Source organism: Neofelis nebulosa, chromosome 16, assembly GCF_028018385.1.
Source record: "Neofelis nebulosa isolate mNeoNeb1 chromosome 16, mNeoNeb1.pri, whole genome shotgun sequence".
NCBI classification, from domain to species: Eukaryota; Metazoa; Chordata; class Mammalia; order Carnivora; family Felidae; genus Neofelis; species Neofelis nebulosa.
The window spans coordinates 34,928,029-34,946,491 of NC_080797.1; the positions used below are offsets into that span (position 1 = coordinate 34,928,029).

The 18,463-nt window shown below is 57.2% G+C and overlaps 1 protein-coding gene across 11 annotated transcripts in view; it reads left to right on the top strand.

The window, feature by feature from the left end:
- The window catches only part of LOC131496848 (uncharacterized protein C17orf113), a 51,238-nt gene that overhangs the window by 14,718 nt on the left and 18,057 nt on the right, over positions 1-18,463 (top strand). For 3 of the 11 annotated variants that reach the window (XM_058702581.1, XM_058702583.1, XM_058702582.1), the window contains exon 2: positions 7,684-7,935. In XM_058702581.1, the coding sequence (XP_058558564.1) occupies positions 7,686-7,935 (250 nt within the window). In that variant the 5' untranslated portion in view covers positions 7,684-7,685. Of the gene's footprint in view, positions 1-1,137; positions 1,259-7,683; positions 7,936-14,136; positions 14,538-17,420; positions 17,820-18,463 lie in introns of those variants that run through there. The other 8 variants (XM_058702580.1, XM_058702584.1, XM_058702585.1 and 5 more) reach the window with 7 other exon arrangements.

The following is an 18,463-nucleotide window of genomic DNA, read 5'->3' on the forward strand; positions in this document are numbered from 1 at the left end:
CCTGAGCGACAAGGAAACAACCCTGCGGAGGTCAGGGGAGAGTCCAGGCCGAGGGAGCAGCAGGAGCAAAGGCCTCAAGACAGGAGTGAGTTGGTGGGTGTGAGGCCCAGCAAGCAGTTCTGGGAAACTGAGTGGCTGCCAGGTGCCCTGCCCCAGTGGGCGGGGTATGGCCAGGGCTCCTCATGGTGGGACCTCCTCTCTCCAGGCCTGGTCCACAGGAGGCCTGCCCAACCCAACCAGGGGTGAGCAGCATTGACACCTCTTCTTTGGATACAAGAACCATTTCTGTCTCCTTCCTCTGAGACTAATTTTCTGACCCTGTTACTGCCTCCCCATTAACAGCACTCTCCAGAAGTCCTGCCTCCAGCCCCTGCCCTCCCCTGCTTGGCTTCATGCTCCTGCACTGTGCCCCCACTCTGGGCCAGACACCATGCACTGACTCCCTGGGAGAAATCAGAAAAGACCCCCAGGTGTGTGTGTGTGTGTGTGTGTGTGTGTGTGTGTGTGTGTGTGTACACACACACACACACACACACACACACACACGGGTGAAATTTCCTCCCCCTGCCCCAGACCCCCAGAGGGGGATCCTAGGAGCAGTCTGGAGTCTCCCACTTGGTGCTCACTTCCCGTGTGACTTTGGGCCAGTTAACATCCCAATCTTTTCGGTTTCCTGGTCTGTAAAATGGGGATCAAACCAATTCAGGCAGAGTGGTTATGAGGATTGAATGCGATCCCTCCTGGCACCCAGTGGGTGCTCCCTGAATGTAAGCTTCCTCCTTCTCTCTGAGCTGTCCCCCAAAAAAGGGGCAATTTGCAGGGCGGGGGAGATCACAGCAGAGCAGTGGGACGTGGCCACTTTGGGGTTCCCTTCCTGGAGCTCTAGGACCCCTCAGACGCTGAGGGGCATTCTGTGCCTAGCAGGCCAGGGGTAGTAGGGAGGATACTCACCAAAGGGCCCAGCCCTTTTGCAGGGAGCATCGCTTGGTCCCCCCTCGCCTTTCTTCCCGGGAAGAGCCGCCGCGCAACTCCTTTCCGGGGTCTCTCCTGCGCTCCGCTCGGAGCGGCGCGGCTCCTGGCACCTGCTCCGCACGGGCCGGCGGGGGGCGGGCTCGGGAGACCGGCGGCTGCCCCAGGACTCGCAGGCCGGGACTCCTCCGCCACGCACCTCCAGGAGCCGGGAATCCGGATCGCCCTGGGTGGCGGATGGCCGTGGGCCGCTAGATGTAGCCCCGCTCGGCTCCGCAGCGCCCTTCAGGTAGGCGCCGGCGCTGGGCAGGGGCCCGCACTCCTGGCTCCGTCCCCATCCCGGACCGAGCGCCGCTGGGGCTGAGCGCCTGAGGGGGCCCCGCGCGCGCCGAGGTGGGGGTGTAGGGCTGCGGGCAGCGGCAAGGACCCTGCCCCACCTTGACGGGGGTGGGTGCAGCGGGGCGGGGGGGGGGGGCAGGCAAAAAACGGCAGCTTAGCCAAACACGGACGCTGGGAGGGGGGCAAGAGTGATGGCAAGAAGGACTTCCAGTTTCCCCTAGGGGGAGGGAGGCTGGGAGCCACAGAGCAGAGAGGGTGAGACTCCCACCCTAAGGAGGGGACCATTGTCTGGAGACAGGGAGCTGGACAAAATCATTCCCCTTTTCCTAAGGAGTTTAGAGAGAACCCCCAAATCACCCCACCCTCATCAGCCCCTGGGATAGAATAGAATGGAGGGAGTAGGGGAGGGGAGGTCTCCTGCTGTCTTCTGAGGGGTGCAGAGAGCACACTCACCACCCCTCTCCACTCTCATGATCCCCAGTCATTGGAGGCCTTTCTGTCCTCCCTTCCCCTCTCAAGCTCAATGCCTCATTTTCAGCAATGGGCATAGGTTGGAGCCTCCTGGCTGGCCTCCCACCCACAACTCTCAAACAGTCTGGGGACTCCCAACCATCCTCCCTCCAGCTCCCTCTGGCTCCCAGGACAAACCCCCCAGCCCTAGTTTGGGAGTGCTGATGGTGGGGCCATCACCGGCAGGGAACAGGGTTTGGGGGAGCTACCACTCGGCCTGGATGGGGAGAACAGGCTGTGGACAAGGAGGCCAGTGAACCAAGATCCTGGACCCTGGTGCTAAGAGAGGGGGGAGGGGGCATAGGGGATCTCCTGCACAACGAGTCAGGTTTCCCAGGCCTTGCCTGGCAGCGGAGGCTAGGAAAAGGAGTGCTGAGGCTAATATTCCCTTCCTTACCACCCCCACCATCACAATCTTAGAAGCAGCTGCTGTGTGGCCACTGTGGCCCCTGCAAAGAGAGATGCAGGTTAGATAGCAAGAAGGACTTCCTTCCTGAGGGTGGCTTGAGGGTCTTTTGAGGGAGTATCGCTGCCCAGAACAGGCAGCCCCTGCCTTTGGGGGTGTCAGGATGGCAGGAGGCCCCCCTGGGACACCCAGCCAATAGGGGGTGAGGACCGGGCAGACTGGGGGAGGGGAAGTGGTGGGAGACGGTGACCTCATCTCTGGACCATGACTCTCCCTCTCCTCTCGTGCCCTCTCTCTCCTTTCCTTGGGGCTGAGTGTTGACTTTCAGCACCTCTTAGTCAGTTCACTCTTGAAATCCCCAGCACCCGGCACCCCCAGGAGAAGGTGATGGGCTTCCTCTGTCACCACTTTGAAGGGGAAGACAGACACGGACACTTTGGTTTGCCTCATGGAAACCCCCCACCTGGCCCCTGACATCTGGAACAGCTGTTGCCCAATCCCAGGGCCTCCTGCGCCTCTCAGGCCACCCTACTCCTCTAGGTGTGGGCCTCTGGCTCCTCTGGGGTGTGACCTTGGGGTGACGCCAGCTCTCTGAGTCCACAGGATGGCTGGGGTGGTTGCCACCCTGTGGTGGCCATGCACTGAAGTGGCTTATTCCCCCTTGCTCACCCTAGACAGGTGTCAGCCTTGGGAGAGGGGAGGTGGGGTATTGAGGGGGGCAGCTGGGCCCAGGAAGGCTCACACTCTTCTAGGCCAAGAACAGACAAGACCTCTCTTCTTCCAGACACTTCTCTCTGCAGCTGGGTCAGTGGGTGGGGCAGGTTCCCCAACCCCTGCTGGTGATCCTGTGAGCGACTGGGATGGGGGCTGTTAGGGTACACCCCCTGCTCCCGCACTGTAAATGGGAGAGAACTCGTCCTACTCACCTGCCTCTCTCTTTGACTCTGAGCCTCAGCTTCCCCATTTGTAAAGCCTCACGGGGTTGTTGTGAGGGTTAACGGAGAGGGTGTTCGTACAGTGGCCCAGAGGGCAGTGGGCACTCACCGCGGGCAGTTCTTTCCCCGTACCCACCTGCCTTTCTCTGGTGACAGAAACAGATACAACCCGGCCTTCTCTTTACCCCTGCTTCAGAGACAGCTGCTAGGTGCTTCAGTGGCGACACTGCCTGCAAAGGACCTGAGAGATTAGCCCAGCCCAATCCTCCCTCTCCAAAGACAGAAAACTGAAGCCCAGAGGAACGGGGACTAGCCCGAGCTTGGCCAGCCAGCCAGGCTCCCGCTCAGAGGCAGGGCCTGGGACCTGGCTGGGAAAGGTGGGAGGGCAGATGTTGGCAGACCCGGGGAGGAAAATACCAGAGTATAATTGGGCTCATTAAGGGTTTAGTGAGGGAACCCTTCATGCCCTGCCAAAGGCTGGGGACAGGCCTAGAACCTTCCTCTCCCGTTAACCCTCTGGCAAAAGCAGCTCTTTCCTGAGGACCCCCTTCCCCAGGCTGCATCTGAAACAACTCCCTTCTCTGTACCTTATAGCTTCCAAGGTCCCTTTCCATCCAGCCCTCTGTGGGTGGGCAGGCCAAGAGCTCTGCCTCACTGCAGTGCCTGAGGGCCCCACTGAAAGCCAAGTCCCAAGTCCATTCGTCACTCAGCAAGAGAGTGGTGGAGAAGGAGCCCTGGGGTCCTGCCTGACTGTTCCCTCCACTCCCCACCCCCTCCAGCTCCGTATGGATGGACAGACACACAGACAGACAGACAGCAACCCTGGCCCCATCAGCTCTCCAGCTCTGGTGTGAGCCTGCCTTTAAGAGGGTGGCCCCCTCCACCGTCCAGCACCCCCGCCCCACCCCCCCGCATTAGCCCTTAACTATTTCTCAGGGAAGGTGGGAGCAGGGAGCTTTACCCCCTTCCTGTGCAAATCAGACAGACAGACACCTGAGTACATGCATGCACTTTTTCTCTGCTTTCACTTGGTCTTTTTCAGAACTCTGTTCAGGTTCAGTTCTCCTCCTTTCTTCACATCCCCCTCTCCCAGCCTCTCTGGCTCTGGCCCCTTCCTGCCAGGGTGTGGCACCTCCCTGTCTGGCCCTCCAGCCTGTTAGGGGCTGGGCACCCCCAGGTGTCCCCAGGAGTCCTTCCCAGAATTTGTAACCACCCCCTAACCACCCCCTGCCCCACCCAGAAGTTCAAAAGAGGGCTTGGCAGGCCTTAAGGACAGGTGGGATAGGGCAGTGGCTGAGGACTTGGGCTCCAGGGTCAGACAAGTGTAGGTTCTGGTCTGGCTGTGAAACTTCTCAATGCCTGTTCTCGAATCCATAAAGTGGGATAATAGGTTAATAATAGTGCCCAACTCATGGGGTTGTTGTGAAGCTTAAAAGAGATCCTATGTGTAAAGCACCTGGCACATAGTAAGCTCTCAATAAACAGGGCTGTAATTATAAAGAGGTGGCCTGGGTAGCTGGGTAAAGGGGGAGGCAAGGAAGCTTCTAGAAACAGCTCTTCGCTGTCTTTTCATGTACTTTATTTTTTAATTATTATTTTTAAAATGTTTACTTATTTTTGAGAGAGAGAGAGAGCACGCGCGTGCAAGTGGGGGAGGGGCAGAGAAAGAAAGAGAGAGAGACACACAGAATCTGAAGCAGGCTCCAGGCTCTGAGCTGTCAGCACAGAGCCCAACGTGGGGCTTGAACCCACAAGCCGTGAGATCATGACCTGAGCCAAAGTCGGATGACTGAGACACCCAGATGCCCCTGTCTTTTCATGTACTTTAAAAAAAGTCCACTCCCCTACCGTGGGACTCAGTTTTCCTCTTCTGTTAAAGAGAACGTGTGAACCAGGTCCTGTCCAAGTGTAGGTCCAGCTAGGGTGAGTCGTGCTGCTTCTTTATAGGGGCCAGGGCAGGGGGTGCTGGCCTGGGGTTAGACTGATGTGTACATGCCCTAAAAAATGCCCACCCCTCCACATTTTCTGGCTGGGAGTCAGAGCTTGGCTGGAGCAGGGTGGCTCCTGAAGGGACAGCTGGGAAGGCTGGGTCAAGCAGGGCAGGCCGCAGCAGGCCAGCAGCCTGGCCGGGGGAACACAATTAGCCCCGGAATCCAGGCAGGCCCTGTGAGCCCAGAGGCTGTATATCACAGGGGTTTAATCAGCCCCATGGCAGATATTTGTCTGCTCTCGTGGCCCGTGTCCTCAGCCCGCCTGTCATAAATTGCCCCGAGATTTCAAAAACCCCCTGTCTCCTCGCTGGTGGGCAGGCCGTGCTTCTAGGCGTGGCCAGGAAAATCTCATTCCCCTGAAGCCTCTTCCCCCCTTGGCAGGTAGGACCCCCGCCCCCCCACACACACACACCTGCAAAACACTTGCATCTTGTACTCTCTTCCTGCTCCTTCCTCCTGCTGGGAGATGGGGGGAGAGACTTGGGCAGGCAGCCACATAACCCTGATGACCTCCACCTAGAGGTGAGAGAGAGCGGAATGTAGGTGGGGGCTCAGTGCTGCATAAAAGGGGGAGGTCAGTCACAGGGTGAGGGGAGTAACCTTCCAGTGTGCCCTTTGTGGGCAGAACTGTGCCCCGGACCCCAGACAGTGCACAGGAGGTTTGGTGTGGTTCAGGGTGGGGAGGCAGCCTGGTTCCCCCCAAAAGTGTGGAGGAGTGGGGTCCTCCCTGTGGGGAGGGGTATAGAGTTCCACCTCTTAGCTTCCAGCTAGATGTTCGCTGCGCCGCCTGGAGCCTGTCACCGGTACTGCACCCCAGCCATCCCACCAGGCTTCTGGGACGGCTGCCTTGAAACCACAAGGCACCTACCAAAGCCCAAGAGTCAGACCTTCCCTGGATTCGTTTTCTAGGGCTACTGCAACAAAGTACCACACACCAGGTGGCCCAAACAACAGCAATGCATGGCCTCACGGTCCTGGAAGCTAGAGGTCCAAAGTCACGGGGTCATCAGTGTTGGTTCCTTCCGAGGGCGGCGAGGAAGTCACAGGTCCCTGACCTCAGGGATTCTCTGGCCCCACGAGGAAGGCTCAGGCCCTGTCCTCAGGAAGCCCCCAGGATGCAGCACAGGCGGAGAGCACGCATACTGATCCAGGAAGGAAGTGAAAATTAACACAGCTCGGTGTGAGAAAGGGGGTCGACCACCCCAGAATAGAGCCAGTGAGAGGCTGAGGAATCAGGCAAGAAAATTTCAGAGAAGTGAGCTGGAAAGGGAAGACTGTGGGTGACAGATGAGGGGCATGGAGGGGTAGGGTATGTGTCTGCAAGAGAGGGGGGAGGGAGGGAGGGAGGAGAAGCTGTGTTCAGCAGACGCAGGCAGTAGGGCCCAGGTCGCTACTGAAAATATCAACTGTTGCCACAGCCCTGGGTCGCCAACACAGCAAGGGACATCTGGAGCCACGTGGGGCCGGGGTGGGGATGGCTTCACACACTGTCAACGTTTGTGAATGTCACCCGGCCGGGCACTGGACACGGGGAGGTAGGGTTTCTGCAGTCACCCCTCTGGCTAGCGGCTGCAGCAAAAGCGCCACATGCCTGCCTGCATCAGGACTGTCAGCGCCTGCTGTGGGGCCCAGAATAGGGCCCTGGCTTCCACGAACGTGACTCCCCTAACCTCACTGCCGCCTGCCCCTCGGTGCCTGCCCAGTCTGGTCTCCAGGTCTTCCTCTCTGAGCTTTGCCCAGCGGCCGAGTCCCCAGCTGTCAGCCTCTTGGTGTGTAGGCATTTGTGACACTCTTCCAGACAGTCCTGTATTTTTTTTAAATTTTTTTAATGTTTATTTTTTGAGACACACACACACACACACACACACACACACACACACACACACACACGGTATGAGTGGGGGAGGGGCAGAGAGACAGAGAGAGAGGGAGACAGGATCCGTAGCAGGCTCCAGGCCCCAAGCTGTCAGCACAGAGCCCCACGCGGGGCTCAAACTCACAAACCGTGAGATCGTGACCTGAGCCAAAGTTGGACGCTTAACCAACTGAGCCGCCCAGGAGCCCCAATATTCCTGTATTTTATTTTATTTTATTTTATTTTATTTTATTTTATTTTATTTTATTTTTTTATTTATTTCTGGGACAGAGAGAGACAGAGCATGAATGGGGGAGGGGCAGAGAGAGAGGGAGACACAGAATCGGAAACAGGCTCCAGGCTCCGAGCCATCAGCCCAGAGCCTGACGCGGGGCTCGAACTCACGGACCGCGAGATCGTGACCTGGCTGAAGTCGGACGCTCAACCGACTGCGCCACCCAGGCGCCCCAATATTCCTGTATTTTAACGCCGCTTTGGTTGAAATGGACCCCGTTACGCTCCCTTTTGCCACCCTTGGGTTGGGGATGCCCCAAAGCTGGGGAGTTTCATCTGGGACACGGGACTCAGGTATCTCCTGAGTCTTGAACCCCTCTTGCTCCTTCTCTGTATTCACAACACCCAGCCTTGGTTCACTTGTCTCCCTCTCTATCTGCTCAGGTATGAAGCGGCCACTGAGCCCATCTCCCCCGGGTGAGAAGGAGCCGCCCACATCTGGAGCTACTGAGTGCCCCCCTCGGCCCCCAGAACTGCCTAAGCCCAAGCGGGAAAGAAAACGGCCATCCTACACGCTCTGTGATGTCTGCAACATCCAGCTGAACTCAGCAGCCCAGGCCCAGGTGCACTGCGGGGGGCGCGCCCACCAGAGGCGGCTTCGGCAGCTCAGCTTGGGAAAGACCCCTGCCGGGCCAGGTCAGTGTCGAGGGGCGCCACTCCCACAGGCTTGGTCTGGGCTCCATGAGCGGCACTGGGTCTGTGGCCTCTCTCTGTGGGGTCTTGGGTCTGGGATCCCCTCAAGGGGGTCTCAGGGTCTGAAGTCCCCCTGATACCATAGAGTTTTATTTTGCATCTGGACAACCCTCTTTGGGGTCTTTCAGGATCTTGAGGGTCTTTAGGGCTGAAGACTTCTCTTGAGGTCTTTTTGGGATCTGGGAGCTCTCCCTGGGGAGACTTCTGGGGCAGGACCCCTAAGCAGCATTTCTCCAATCTGGAGCCCTCTGGCAGGGATAGGCTATCTGACAAGGGTCTCACCTGTGGGGTGTCCTGGGATCCTGAAGGCCGGGTTCAGCAAGCTGTGGAACACTCCAGCTGAGGGACAGGCAGGGGAAGCCTCTCTTCCTTTGGCCGCTGGACTCCTGGCCGGGATTTCTGCCTCTCCCTGGCTGGGGTGACTTTGCAGAGGTTTGGCTCTAAGCACTGAAGGGGCCGCTGGCTACAAGACAGATTTCTGGGGGAAATGGGTGAATGCATTCGTGAGGGTGATTCCAGCTGACAGGCACATAGGGGCCGTGGGGGAAGCAAGGAGAGGCAGGCTGCTGGCTGACAGGGAGAAAAGGTTCAGAACCAGGCCCAGTGTGGGAGGTCGGAAGCGCCAGAACTTCAGCCTGGTTCCTGGGGGCAGCACCAGAAACCTACTTTGCAGCCCAGGTAGGCAGCTTTGCCAGAGGGCTATAACAAGCCTGCCTGTTCTTATATTTTTATTTATTCCTTTTAATTTTAGAGAGAGAGAAAGAGCACAAGCTGGGGAGAGGGGCAGAGGGAGAGTGAGGGAGAATTTTAAGCAGACTCCACACTCATTGTGGAGCCTGACACGGGACTCGATCTCATGACCGTGAGATCATGACCTAAGCGGAAATCAAGAGTCACCCAGGTGCCCCAAGGCCGCCCGTTCTTTTGGTGAATAGTCATGGGTCACCCATTGTGTTCCCTGCACTGTGCTGGGGACTGGAGACAAATCCTGGTCCTACCCCTCACCATCCTGCGCCAGGATTGAGTCCGTCTTTTGGTCTGAGACAGACACAAAAAGAGCAGCTGAGTGTTGTGGGTGCCACATGTGGGTAAAAAAGAGAGAGGGTAGTTATACCTGGGGACACCAGGAAAGGCCTCCTGAAGGAAGGGGGATGTGCTGAACTCTGGAATAGGCGCATGGGAAGAAGGGACATTGCAGGCGGAGGTCACTGCGTAAAGCAAAGGCAGGGAATAGTCTGATGGCTGGTAACTGCTGTCCACCTGAGCACTAGGGGCTGGACGCCAACGCTGTGACTCTGAGTAAGAGTGTATCTGACTGTATGGATGTTTCCAGAGTGTGTGTGTGTCTATATACGTCTGAGTTCAAAAGCCACTCACTAATTCATTAGATCTTTATGGAAACCTATGTGCAACCTGCTGTTCAGAGGATTCATAGTTGTACTTCTTATCCAGCTGTACTGAAACATTGACACGGAACATATGTATGCTTAAGGCGTACAATGTGATGACTTCATGCATATATATATATTATAAAACAATTACACATATACACGATAAGGTTAATACCTCCATCCCCTCGCATCTTTATGATTGTGCATGTGTTGATAACCTTTTTTAATGTTTATTTTTGCGAGAGAGAGTGTGTGAGCAGAGGAGGGGCAGAGAGAGAGGGAGACAGAGGGTACAAAGTGGGCTCCACACTGATAGCACAGAGTCCAATGCGGGGCTCAAACTCATGAACTGTGAGATCATGACCTGAGCCAAAGTTGGACATTTAACCAGCCGAGCCACCCAGGAGTCTCTGTGTTGATAATATTTAATATCTTCTCTCAACTTAAGTATCTAGTGCAGTGTTTTTAATTATAGTCACCATGCAGTGCATTAGATCCCCAGATCTTATCTGAAAGCTGGGAATTTGTACCCTTTGCCCAACATCTCCCCATTTTTCTGACCCACCAGCCCCTCAAAACCACCATTGTAATTTCTATTCTATGAGACTGGCTTTTTAATTTTTTAAAGTAATTTATTTATTTTGAGAGAGAGAGAGAGGGTGCACAGGGGAAGGGCAGAGAGAGAGAGAGAGTGCAAGAATCCCAAGCAGGCTTCATGCTATCAGCATGGAGCCCGATGCAGGGCTCGAACCCACGAACTGTGAGATCATGACCCGACCCGAGATCAAGATTCAGATGCTTAACTGACTGAGCCACCTGGATTCAGTCTAAAGACTCGCTTTTTTAGATTCTGCATGTAATTGAGGACATACAGTGTGTGTCTGGGAATTCATATTTTTCAAAGGTGGCATACCTACCTGTCAAAAAAGAGTTGTCTGAATACACACGCAGACAAGTTTGTCCAAGATAATAACAGTCTTCACAGAGGTGGGTATATGGTGCTTGGAGAAGTGAGTCACTGTCCCTCCAGTCATCTGTCTCTGCTGGCCCGTGCCGGGACTCTGCACAGAGACGTGCTTGGTGCCTGCCAACCCTTTGCATCTTTATGATTGCATATGTGTTGATAACATACACGGTCAGGCACACACAGTCTAGAGGGGGAGACAGTCATGGGGCCAGACCTTTCTAACCGTCTTGTTGAGGGAGTGAGCAGCACTGTGGAAGCATGCGACAGGGATGGCCGTGCCTCGGGCAGGGATGAAGGGTCCTCGGATTTCCAGGAACCCTGGAATTTAGGGGCTCCAGCCAAAAACCTGCTCTCCATTGGCCTCATTGTTTCTGAGTCTACTCCAGGCCGTGACCCCCCAACACCCACCCACTCCTGTGGATCTCTCCTGTCTCCTCGTCTCTCTGAGGGCTGGTGTGGGAGAGGCAGGCCCCCCGTAAGAGGATGCCAGCAACTGCCCTGCAGTGAGGGGTGGGGGTAAGAAGACCTCAGGCACGCGGAAGGCCTTTCCCAGCCCTTGGCGGGGACTGGGCCAGAGCAGAGAGCCCTTCGGGTGCAGCTCCGGAAAAACAGAGTCACACCTTAACTTTCAAGAGGCTCCAGGCAAAGTATAAGGAGCCTTTAACACACTGCTTTGTTCCTAGACACGTGAGGTCTCAGACCTGCGGCAGCCAGGAGGACCACGCTTCCCTGGCAGGATGCTGAAGGTGTGGGGGTGGGACAGCCGCTCTGGGAGGCCTCCTGGAGCTGTCACTTTGATTAGGGGTCTGTGGGGCTGGCGGCCTGCACAGCGACAGGCCGTCACAGGCAGCGAGGCAGGAACCCTCTCCTGCTCATGTGCCCGAGGCCATCCTTGCAAAGGGGAGGCAGGGACTCTTCCCTCTCTGAGCCTCCTTCCCCATGCGTGGGTCAGAGGCCTCCTGACTCTGCCACACCTAGGTGAGCCTCGAACTCTTGGGACAGGGCACAGGATGAGGAAGTGGCAGGTACCCACACTCCCCCAATTCCCCTCTCCAGATACCTCTGCAACTTTCCCTGCCCATGCTCCGCCCCATCTGTCTCCCACACAGTGCGCCCTTTCATTCTTCAGGAATGTGTCTTGAGCCATCTCTCCCCAGCTCCTTGCGCTGCCTCCCACAGGGTGGGGAGTGTGGGCACCAGGCACCTCCACCCCAATAAGGCTGAACTCAGTGACCCTACTGACCATCTCACACACACACACACACACACACACACACACACACCTCTAAACAATGTTAGGTGGTTCCTGAACATCCACGGAAAGGGTTGCCGGCTCAATCCTCTTAGCTCCAACCTCTAGTGTGGATGTTGGGCTGGCACAGGGAACACGTAAGCATCTACTTAGGACCTGAGCTGTTTGGAAAGCACTGCCACGTGCAGCAAGGCATTCCCTTCTCACCCAGCCAAGCCAGGAGTAGGTGATGGCATTCAGCCCTCACTTTACTTATCTGTTTGTTTATTTGAGAGAGAGCACGAGTAGGGGATGGGCAGAGGAAGAGAGAATCTTAAGCAGGCTCCATGCTCAGCACAGAGCCTGACACGGGGCTCGATCCTACAACCCTGGGATCATGACCTGAGCCAAAACCGAGGGTCAGACGCTCAACCAACTGAGCCACCCAGGTGCCCCAGTCCTCACTCTACATTGGATATTGGAGCTTAGGGTGTTTAAGCAACATACCTAGCTGGGTTCAGATCCTAGCCTGTCTGACCCACCCACCCCACCCACTTTGCTGCTGAGGAGAGCAGCGCTTATTAAAAGATATTGGGCCTAGGGGCGCCTGGGTGGCTCAGTCGGTTAAGCGTCCGACTTCAGCTCAGGTCATGATCTCGGTTCGTGGGTTTGAGCCCCGTGTCGGGCTCTGTGCTGACAGTTCAGAGCCTGGAGCCTGTTTCAGATTCTGTGTCTCCCTCTCTCTCTGCCCCTCCCCTGTTCACGCTCTTGTCTCTGTCTCAAAAATAAACAAACATTTAAAAAAAATTAGAAACAAGTAAAAACAAAAGATATTGGGCCTTAATATTTTAGGAATGAGGAGAAGGGATGTCCAGAGAAGGTGGACTGGCTCCCAGATGACTCCACGGTGCATAGAACTTGTGGCCTCTCCTCTGCCCTGTGCCTTGGTATCCTCCACTGAAAAATGGGGAGATGCCAGCCAACTCCTCCTTGGCCTCGCCCAGCTGGGGAGGGGAGGGGAGCCTCCCAAGGCCAATCCATCCCTCCCTTCTCTTGGCAGGACTGACCCAGCCATACAATTCAGGGCCCACCCCCAGGTCCACCGTGAGGACTGCAATATGACACCAGAGCAGAGAGAAGGGGATTTCAGAAATCACTTAAGTTCCAGACAGGCCAGGGGGGCCTTGAGTGGGGAGTGCAGGGTAGACACTAAGGGGGACAGGAGAACAAGAGATGAACTCAGACTATAATGGATTTCAGGGCATAGACGCGTGTCTTTGGGGGCAGGGAGGGATCAGAGTGGCAGGCGGAGGCTGTCCCCTGCCCTGCACCCTGAGACCTCCCCCAGCTCCTGCTCTAATCAGACCTTCCATCTCTTCTCCGATTCTTTGCACAAGCATCTTGCTGCATTCGGAGTCTCAGAGATCAAAGACCTTGAACTCAGGTCACGCCTGAGTCGCCGGCTTGATGAGCTCTGCACCCCCCATTCCCCGCAGATGGATTAATTTCAGTCCCATCAGGAAGCCCCGGAAGCCCTCCAGCCTGTGCCCCCATTGCTTCAGTATCTCCCTGGGCTGCCGATTCCTCCTCAGTGCCCCCAACCCATCCCGAGGTCTTTGGGTACATGTTTCAGAGAAACTGTGCTCCCCCAAGGCCACTGGGAAGTTCTTCTTGCAGTCTAACCACTACCTCCTGCTGCTGTTCTCCTTAAATGGCAGGTGATAGAAGTGCCCCTTGCTGTCCCTGGACAGCCATCACATCCCCCTCCCCCAGGTGTGAACCTGACCATCAGACACTTCCTCCCCCCCCCCCCCCAGGGACCACCAGGAAATGCAAGGTTGTCTGGGTGGAGAATTAGGGGGCTTAGCTCAGATCCCTGCCCTCAAGAAGACAAAGATTCTGTCTGTGTCTGGGTGGGTTAATTAGCTCTGGGCTTGAGTTTCCTTCCGCTCCCCAAACAAGCAACTCCTTCCCCCTAGAGCCTCTTCCTAACAAACCTGTTTTCGGGAGCTGCTGCCGCCAACCCCTCCCCAGACCCTTTGCCGGCTGTACTGGCTGCTCCAGAGATTACAGGTTATTGTCTGGCGGAGACAGGACGCTGAGGGGGTGGGGGGCTAGTGCTGGGACTGGGCTTGGAATGCCAGACTGGATCCAGCTGTGGGGTTGGCTGCCTTCTCTCCCCCATTCCATCCCCTCCCAGCCACCAGGTGCTCAGGTGAGTAGAGAGCTGGCCCTCAGTCAGGAAGAGGAGGGGGAGGAGGGAGCAAATGCAGAGACAGAGACTGAGGGGTAGGGAAGGGTATGGGCAGGGGAGGGGTGTCAGAAGTTCTAGCTGATCAGATGACCATGCCCCACCCCACCTGGCATTGCCCAGGGAGCAGGTCCAATGGTCCAGGTACTGGACTAAGAGGGGCAAGCCGCCTGCGCTCCCTTCCCCCACCTCCATGGCCAATGCTCTGGGATGAGATCGGGCCTCAGTTTCCCCTTCAGCAAAAGGAGGACAATGTAAGGGGACGGTGGGGAGAGGATGAGTGAGGCTGGACAGGAGAATGGGGGCTCCTGTAGCAGCAAGCCCTGAGGCAAGGCTTCAAAGTCCAGCAAGAACTTTCTGGCAGGCTGAGAAGTGGCTGGCAGAATCTCCTGGGCTGTATGGGCAGGGTCAACTCTGTCCCTTGTCCCCACATTTGCCCCATATCCCACCGTGGGGGCAGGAAGTGTCCTGTGCTTTCCACCCTGGTCAGGATGGGAGAAACTAGGGAACAGGCAGCTCCTTCCAGGCAAAGGGAGAAAGGGCCCTGCACCCACTGCTTTCCAGCGGCAACAGGAGTCCCTCCCTCCGCCCTCCCCTCCTGTCCCGCACATCCCCACCCCTTCCCTCTGTCACTCGCTGGCTGGTTTCATTTGCTCCTCAGACGGCGCGCTCTGCGGTGCCTCCGAAGGCAGAAAATGCTCTTGGGTGAGTGCTGAGGATGCCGGAGCATGGGGAGGGGGCTCAGACAAGGGTGGGTCTCTCCTCTATCTGCCCTATCCTCTTCCTGCTACTGCTGGCCCCCAAAAGTTGGCTGTCGAAAGATTCTGGGAGCTGGTTGACTCTTGGTACCTTTTCCCAGGTCCAGGGCTGGACCGGGGGTGGGGGGCATTCTGGCTGGGAACAAAGGCAGGGGTGGGGGTGGTGGGCAGGGCCAGCTCGGAAACTGGAGGTGCACCCTGCAGGAGGGAGGTGAGCGACACTTTGGGGCAGATGCATGTTCAGGGAGCCTGTGCCAGAGGTTTCTTGTATCAAATCATACCTTCTGCTGCCTCCAAGGGGCTGCCAGGAGCCTCCAAGGAGGGGTGTGTGTGTGCTGGGGGTGGGGAGGGGTGTTGAAAAGAGAGTTATTAATTCAGCAGGGAGAGAGAAGTGGACAGAGACAGGCAGAAATCTGAGTGGCTCCTAACTGAGGTCTAGCCACTGTGCTGGGGTCACTGTGCTGCCCCCCACCTTTATCTATGGTCTCCTAGCTCACCTCTCCACACAGGGGTTGTCTGGCACACTGAGGGAGGCAGCCAGTATGTTTTAAGGGATATTTTGGGGAACCCCTTCCACGGGGGCAAGGGCTGGAGGCTGTGGGGCTGGGGCAGAGCTCTTGTGACTGGTCTTGGGGTCTTCCTCCAGTCTGGGGAGAGGGGAAAGTCTGGAACATCAACACGTCCCATCCCAGGTGCTGGGTGACCCAGAAGTGGCTGGGGGCTCTAGAGAATGTGGCTGGGGTGGGAATCCTAAGCCTATAGGGGAGTGGGCAGGCAGGAGATGTTGGATCAACCCTCCCTCCCCCCCCCCCCTTCCCTGCCTTTGACTCTCTCTCCCTCCCATTTTCTTCACAGAGTTTTTGGTTTCATCTATGATAGGAAGGGTAGCTTCACTATTTGAGGGTGTGTGTGTGTGTGTGTGTGTGTGTGTGTGTGTGTGTGTACCGCCTCAGGGAGGACCCTCTCATCTGTCCCTATGAATTGTGGTGAGGGGAGAGAGAATCTGAGTTTGGCTACATGAGCTTGTGTCCATGTCTGATGCATTTAATTTTGTAAGGGAGGGTGTGCACCAGGCACCTACCTCTGGGTAAATGTGTCTGTATATGGATCTTCGTATATACGTATCTCTTTGTAACGATACCTGCCGCTGCCTGCCTGTGGTTTCGTAGTATGTGCATATCCCTTAGTAGGGGTCTGGGTGTCCTCGTATGTCTGTCTCTCTGGGTATATGCGGTCTGAGTGTGTCTTTGTTGATCTTGCCTGTCTGTGTACGTCCATGCTTGTGCGTGGCCTCTGGGTCCGCCTTTGCCCCCAGCCAGCATGGGTATCTGGCCATCTCTGTGTGGTGCCACCTCTGTACGGGCACACCTCAGTGTGCCAAGATGGACTCATCACGAGGAGATGTGTGTAAGTGTGTGCGTGGTGTTTGTGCCTATTGCCATCTCTGTGGGCGCCCACGGATCTCAGGGTGTGAGTCCCTGTGCTCTTCTGTGTATCTTTCCAAGTGATGGCAAAACAGCAGGATGTGGTCTGCCCAGACCTTCTCCCTTGGGTGGCAGCCAGAGTGATGTTATTTCATAAGACACCTGCTCTGTGCCCCTGCCTCGGCCTCAGGGGGACCCCTAGGGGTGGCCTCTTCTCTGCCACTCAGTTTGTTTGTATTTGACCAGAGCAATAACCCACCCTCTTGAGGCAGCCGTCCAATGAGCCGTGGGTCCCAGCCGTGGACCTCTGGATAGGGATGGGAGGAGAGGGGCTTAGCGAGGGTGTTCTGCTGCAAAAGACCATCACAGACGACCTCCCTTCCCCCTCGCACACACATATCTGACCCTATCGTGGGTGCCAGGCTGTGTGGTGCTATCCTGGGGCAGGCTTGGGGTCTGCAGTGTCTCCCTTCATTTGAGCGTACCCACAGCCAGGTGGTCACATGTGTGTGCATGTGACATGACTCATGCATCATCCCAGCGGCCCTGGGGGCCAGGGTTCACTGTGAATGTCAGCAGCAGACGGTGGGTGGCACAGAGGAGCGATGTGGGAAGGGTGCTGGGGGAGTACCCAGACGCCACCGGAGAGGTCCTGACCTCAAATCAACGTGTGCCCTAGGCCTTGTGTGGGAGAAAAGTGTACCCAGTTGGGAGGAGGGGCTGGAAGGCATTTCTGGGTGACTGTGTTGACTGGAGGGAGAGACTAAATCACCAAGTGCCCTGGCACCCCTTCTTCAAATCACCTCCACACCTAGTTCCTTTGTTCCTCAGACCCATTCCTGTCCTGCCCTTTCCTCCTCACCCAGCCATAATTCCCACTTCACAGATGAGGAAACAGGCTCATAGACTAAGTGTACAGCCCAAGGCCTCAGAGTTCAATGTCTCTGGAACTCCAGTGCAGGCCTCTGGACTGCAGGTCTGGGAGGGGTGGTCTGCCACAATTCCACATTCCTCCACCTTCTCCTCCCCTCCCCTGGGAACCCACATAAGGGTGAGGGGCTTCTGTGCGTCTGAGAATTCTAGGAAGAGGCCCCTCCTCTCTCCACCAGCCCTCCCCTTCTGGCATCCCCATTACAAATAACTCATTAGATTAAAGATTGAGCTCCCAGCTCCAACACCTCCGGAGGTTCCCCACCAGGCCTGAAGGTCAAAATCCCCAGTATTCACTGCAGAGCCTTCCAGCCGCAGGCACCGCCCCCTCCCCTCCATACCTTCACTCTGCCCTGACTTCGTGAACCTGCCCTGCACTTTCAGCTTGGGCCAGGCCCACCCACTGCCTGGGATGCCCCTGTCCTGGTGAAACTTCACTTTTCCTGCAGTGAAACCTAATAGACTCTCCCCCGCAGACCTACGGCTTTCCACGCGCTCCTGTGTGATCCCAAAGCATTTTGCTGGTGCCTCCCTAGCGCCCTGTTTGGCTCTCGCCTGTGAGCTCCTCTAAGAACTGACCGGTGCACGTGATGAATGAATGACTCTGTCCCTCCCGCTGGCGGGACACCTTTCCTGAGGTCTCGCCTCCGTCGCTCCGGCTGCAGCGCCCGCAGCGGAGGAGGTCGAGCGTGCGCTGGGCGACAGCCGGGGCAGGTGAGCCCCGGGGCGCCGCCACCCGGCCCGCCACCCCGGCCCTCGCCGGCTGCTGGCGCCTCTTCGCCCCGGTTACCGCTAGTGGCTGCTGTCGCTCAGTGGAGCCCAAGGAGACCGCGGCCAGAGCGTCCACCGCTCAAGATGGTGGCTCCCGAGTCTCCGTGAGTGTGTGCGGCGGGCACGGTGGCCGGGCCGGGCGGGGCGCCCCCTCCAGGAGCTTCGCGGCAGGGGGCGGGAGACGGGTGGGGGCCCTGCGGGCGGGGCAGCGGGGGCGGGGGGGGGGGTAGGCGGGGGGGGGGGGGGGAGGGGAACTCCCCCACCACGCGCCCCCCAGAGGAAGTTCCCCAGCCCTCCGTGTCCGGCCCAGGGCGAGCAGAGAGCCCCTACCTCGCCTGTCCTCCGCCTTGAGCGTGGACCTTCCTAGGGGCTCCCGAAGGGAAGGGGCCCAGAGGGGACTAGGGAGGAGGCTGGGGACTGCCATCCTGGGGCCAGGTAAGCACCGTGTTTGAGGCTGACCTGTCAGGGTGGAATGGGGACTACAGAACAACACATAGTCACCCCAGGGGCCCCACAAGTTGTGCCAGCTCAGGTCCAGGTGGCCAGGGCGTGGAGAGAGAGGTGTGAGGGACCTGGGTCTGACAGGTGCACACCCCTGGTCAGCTTTGGTCATATAGTCACATTTGATTTACACTCCACCCCATCCAGCCTGGTTCCTTCAGGTTGAGGTAGGGAGGGGAATGCCAATGCTTTGGCTGGGTTGCTCTGGAGCAGCACTGTCCAGTAGAACTTTCTGGGATGAAGTAAA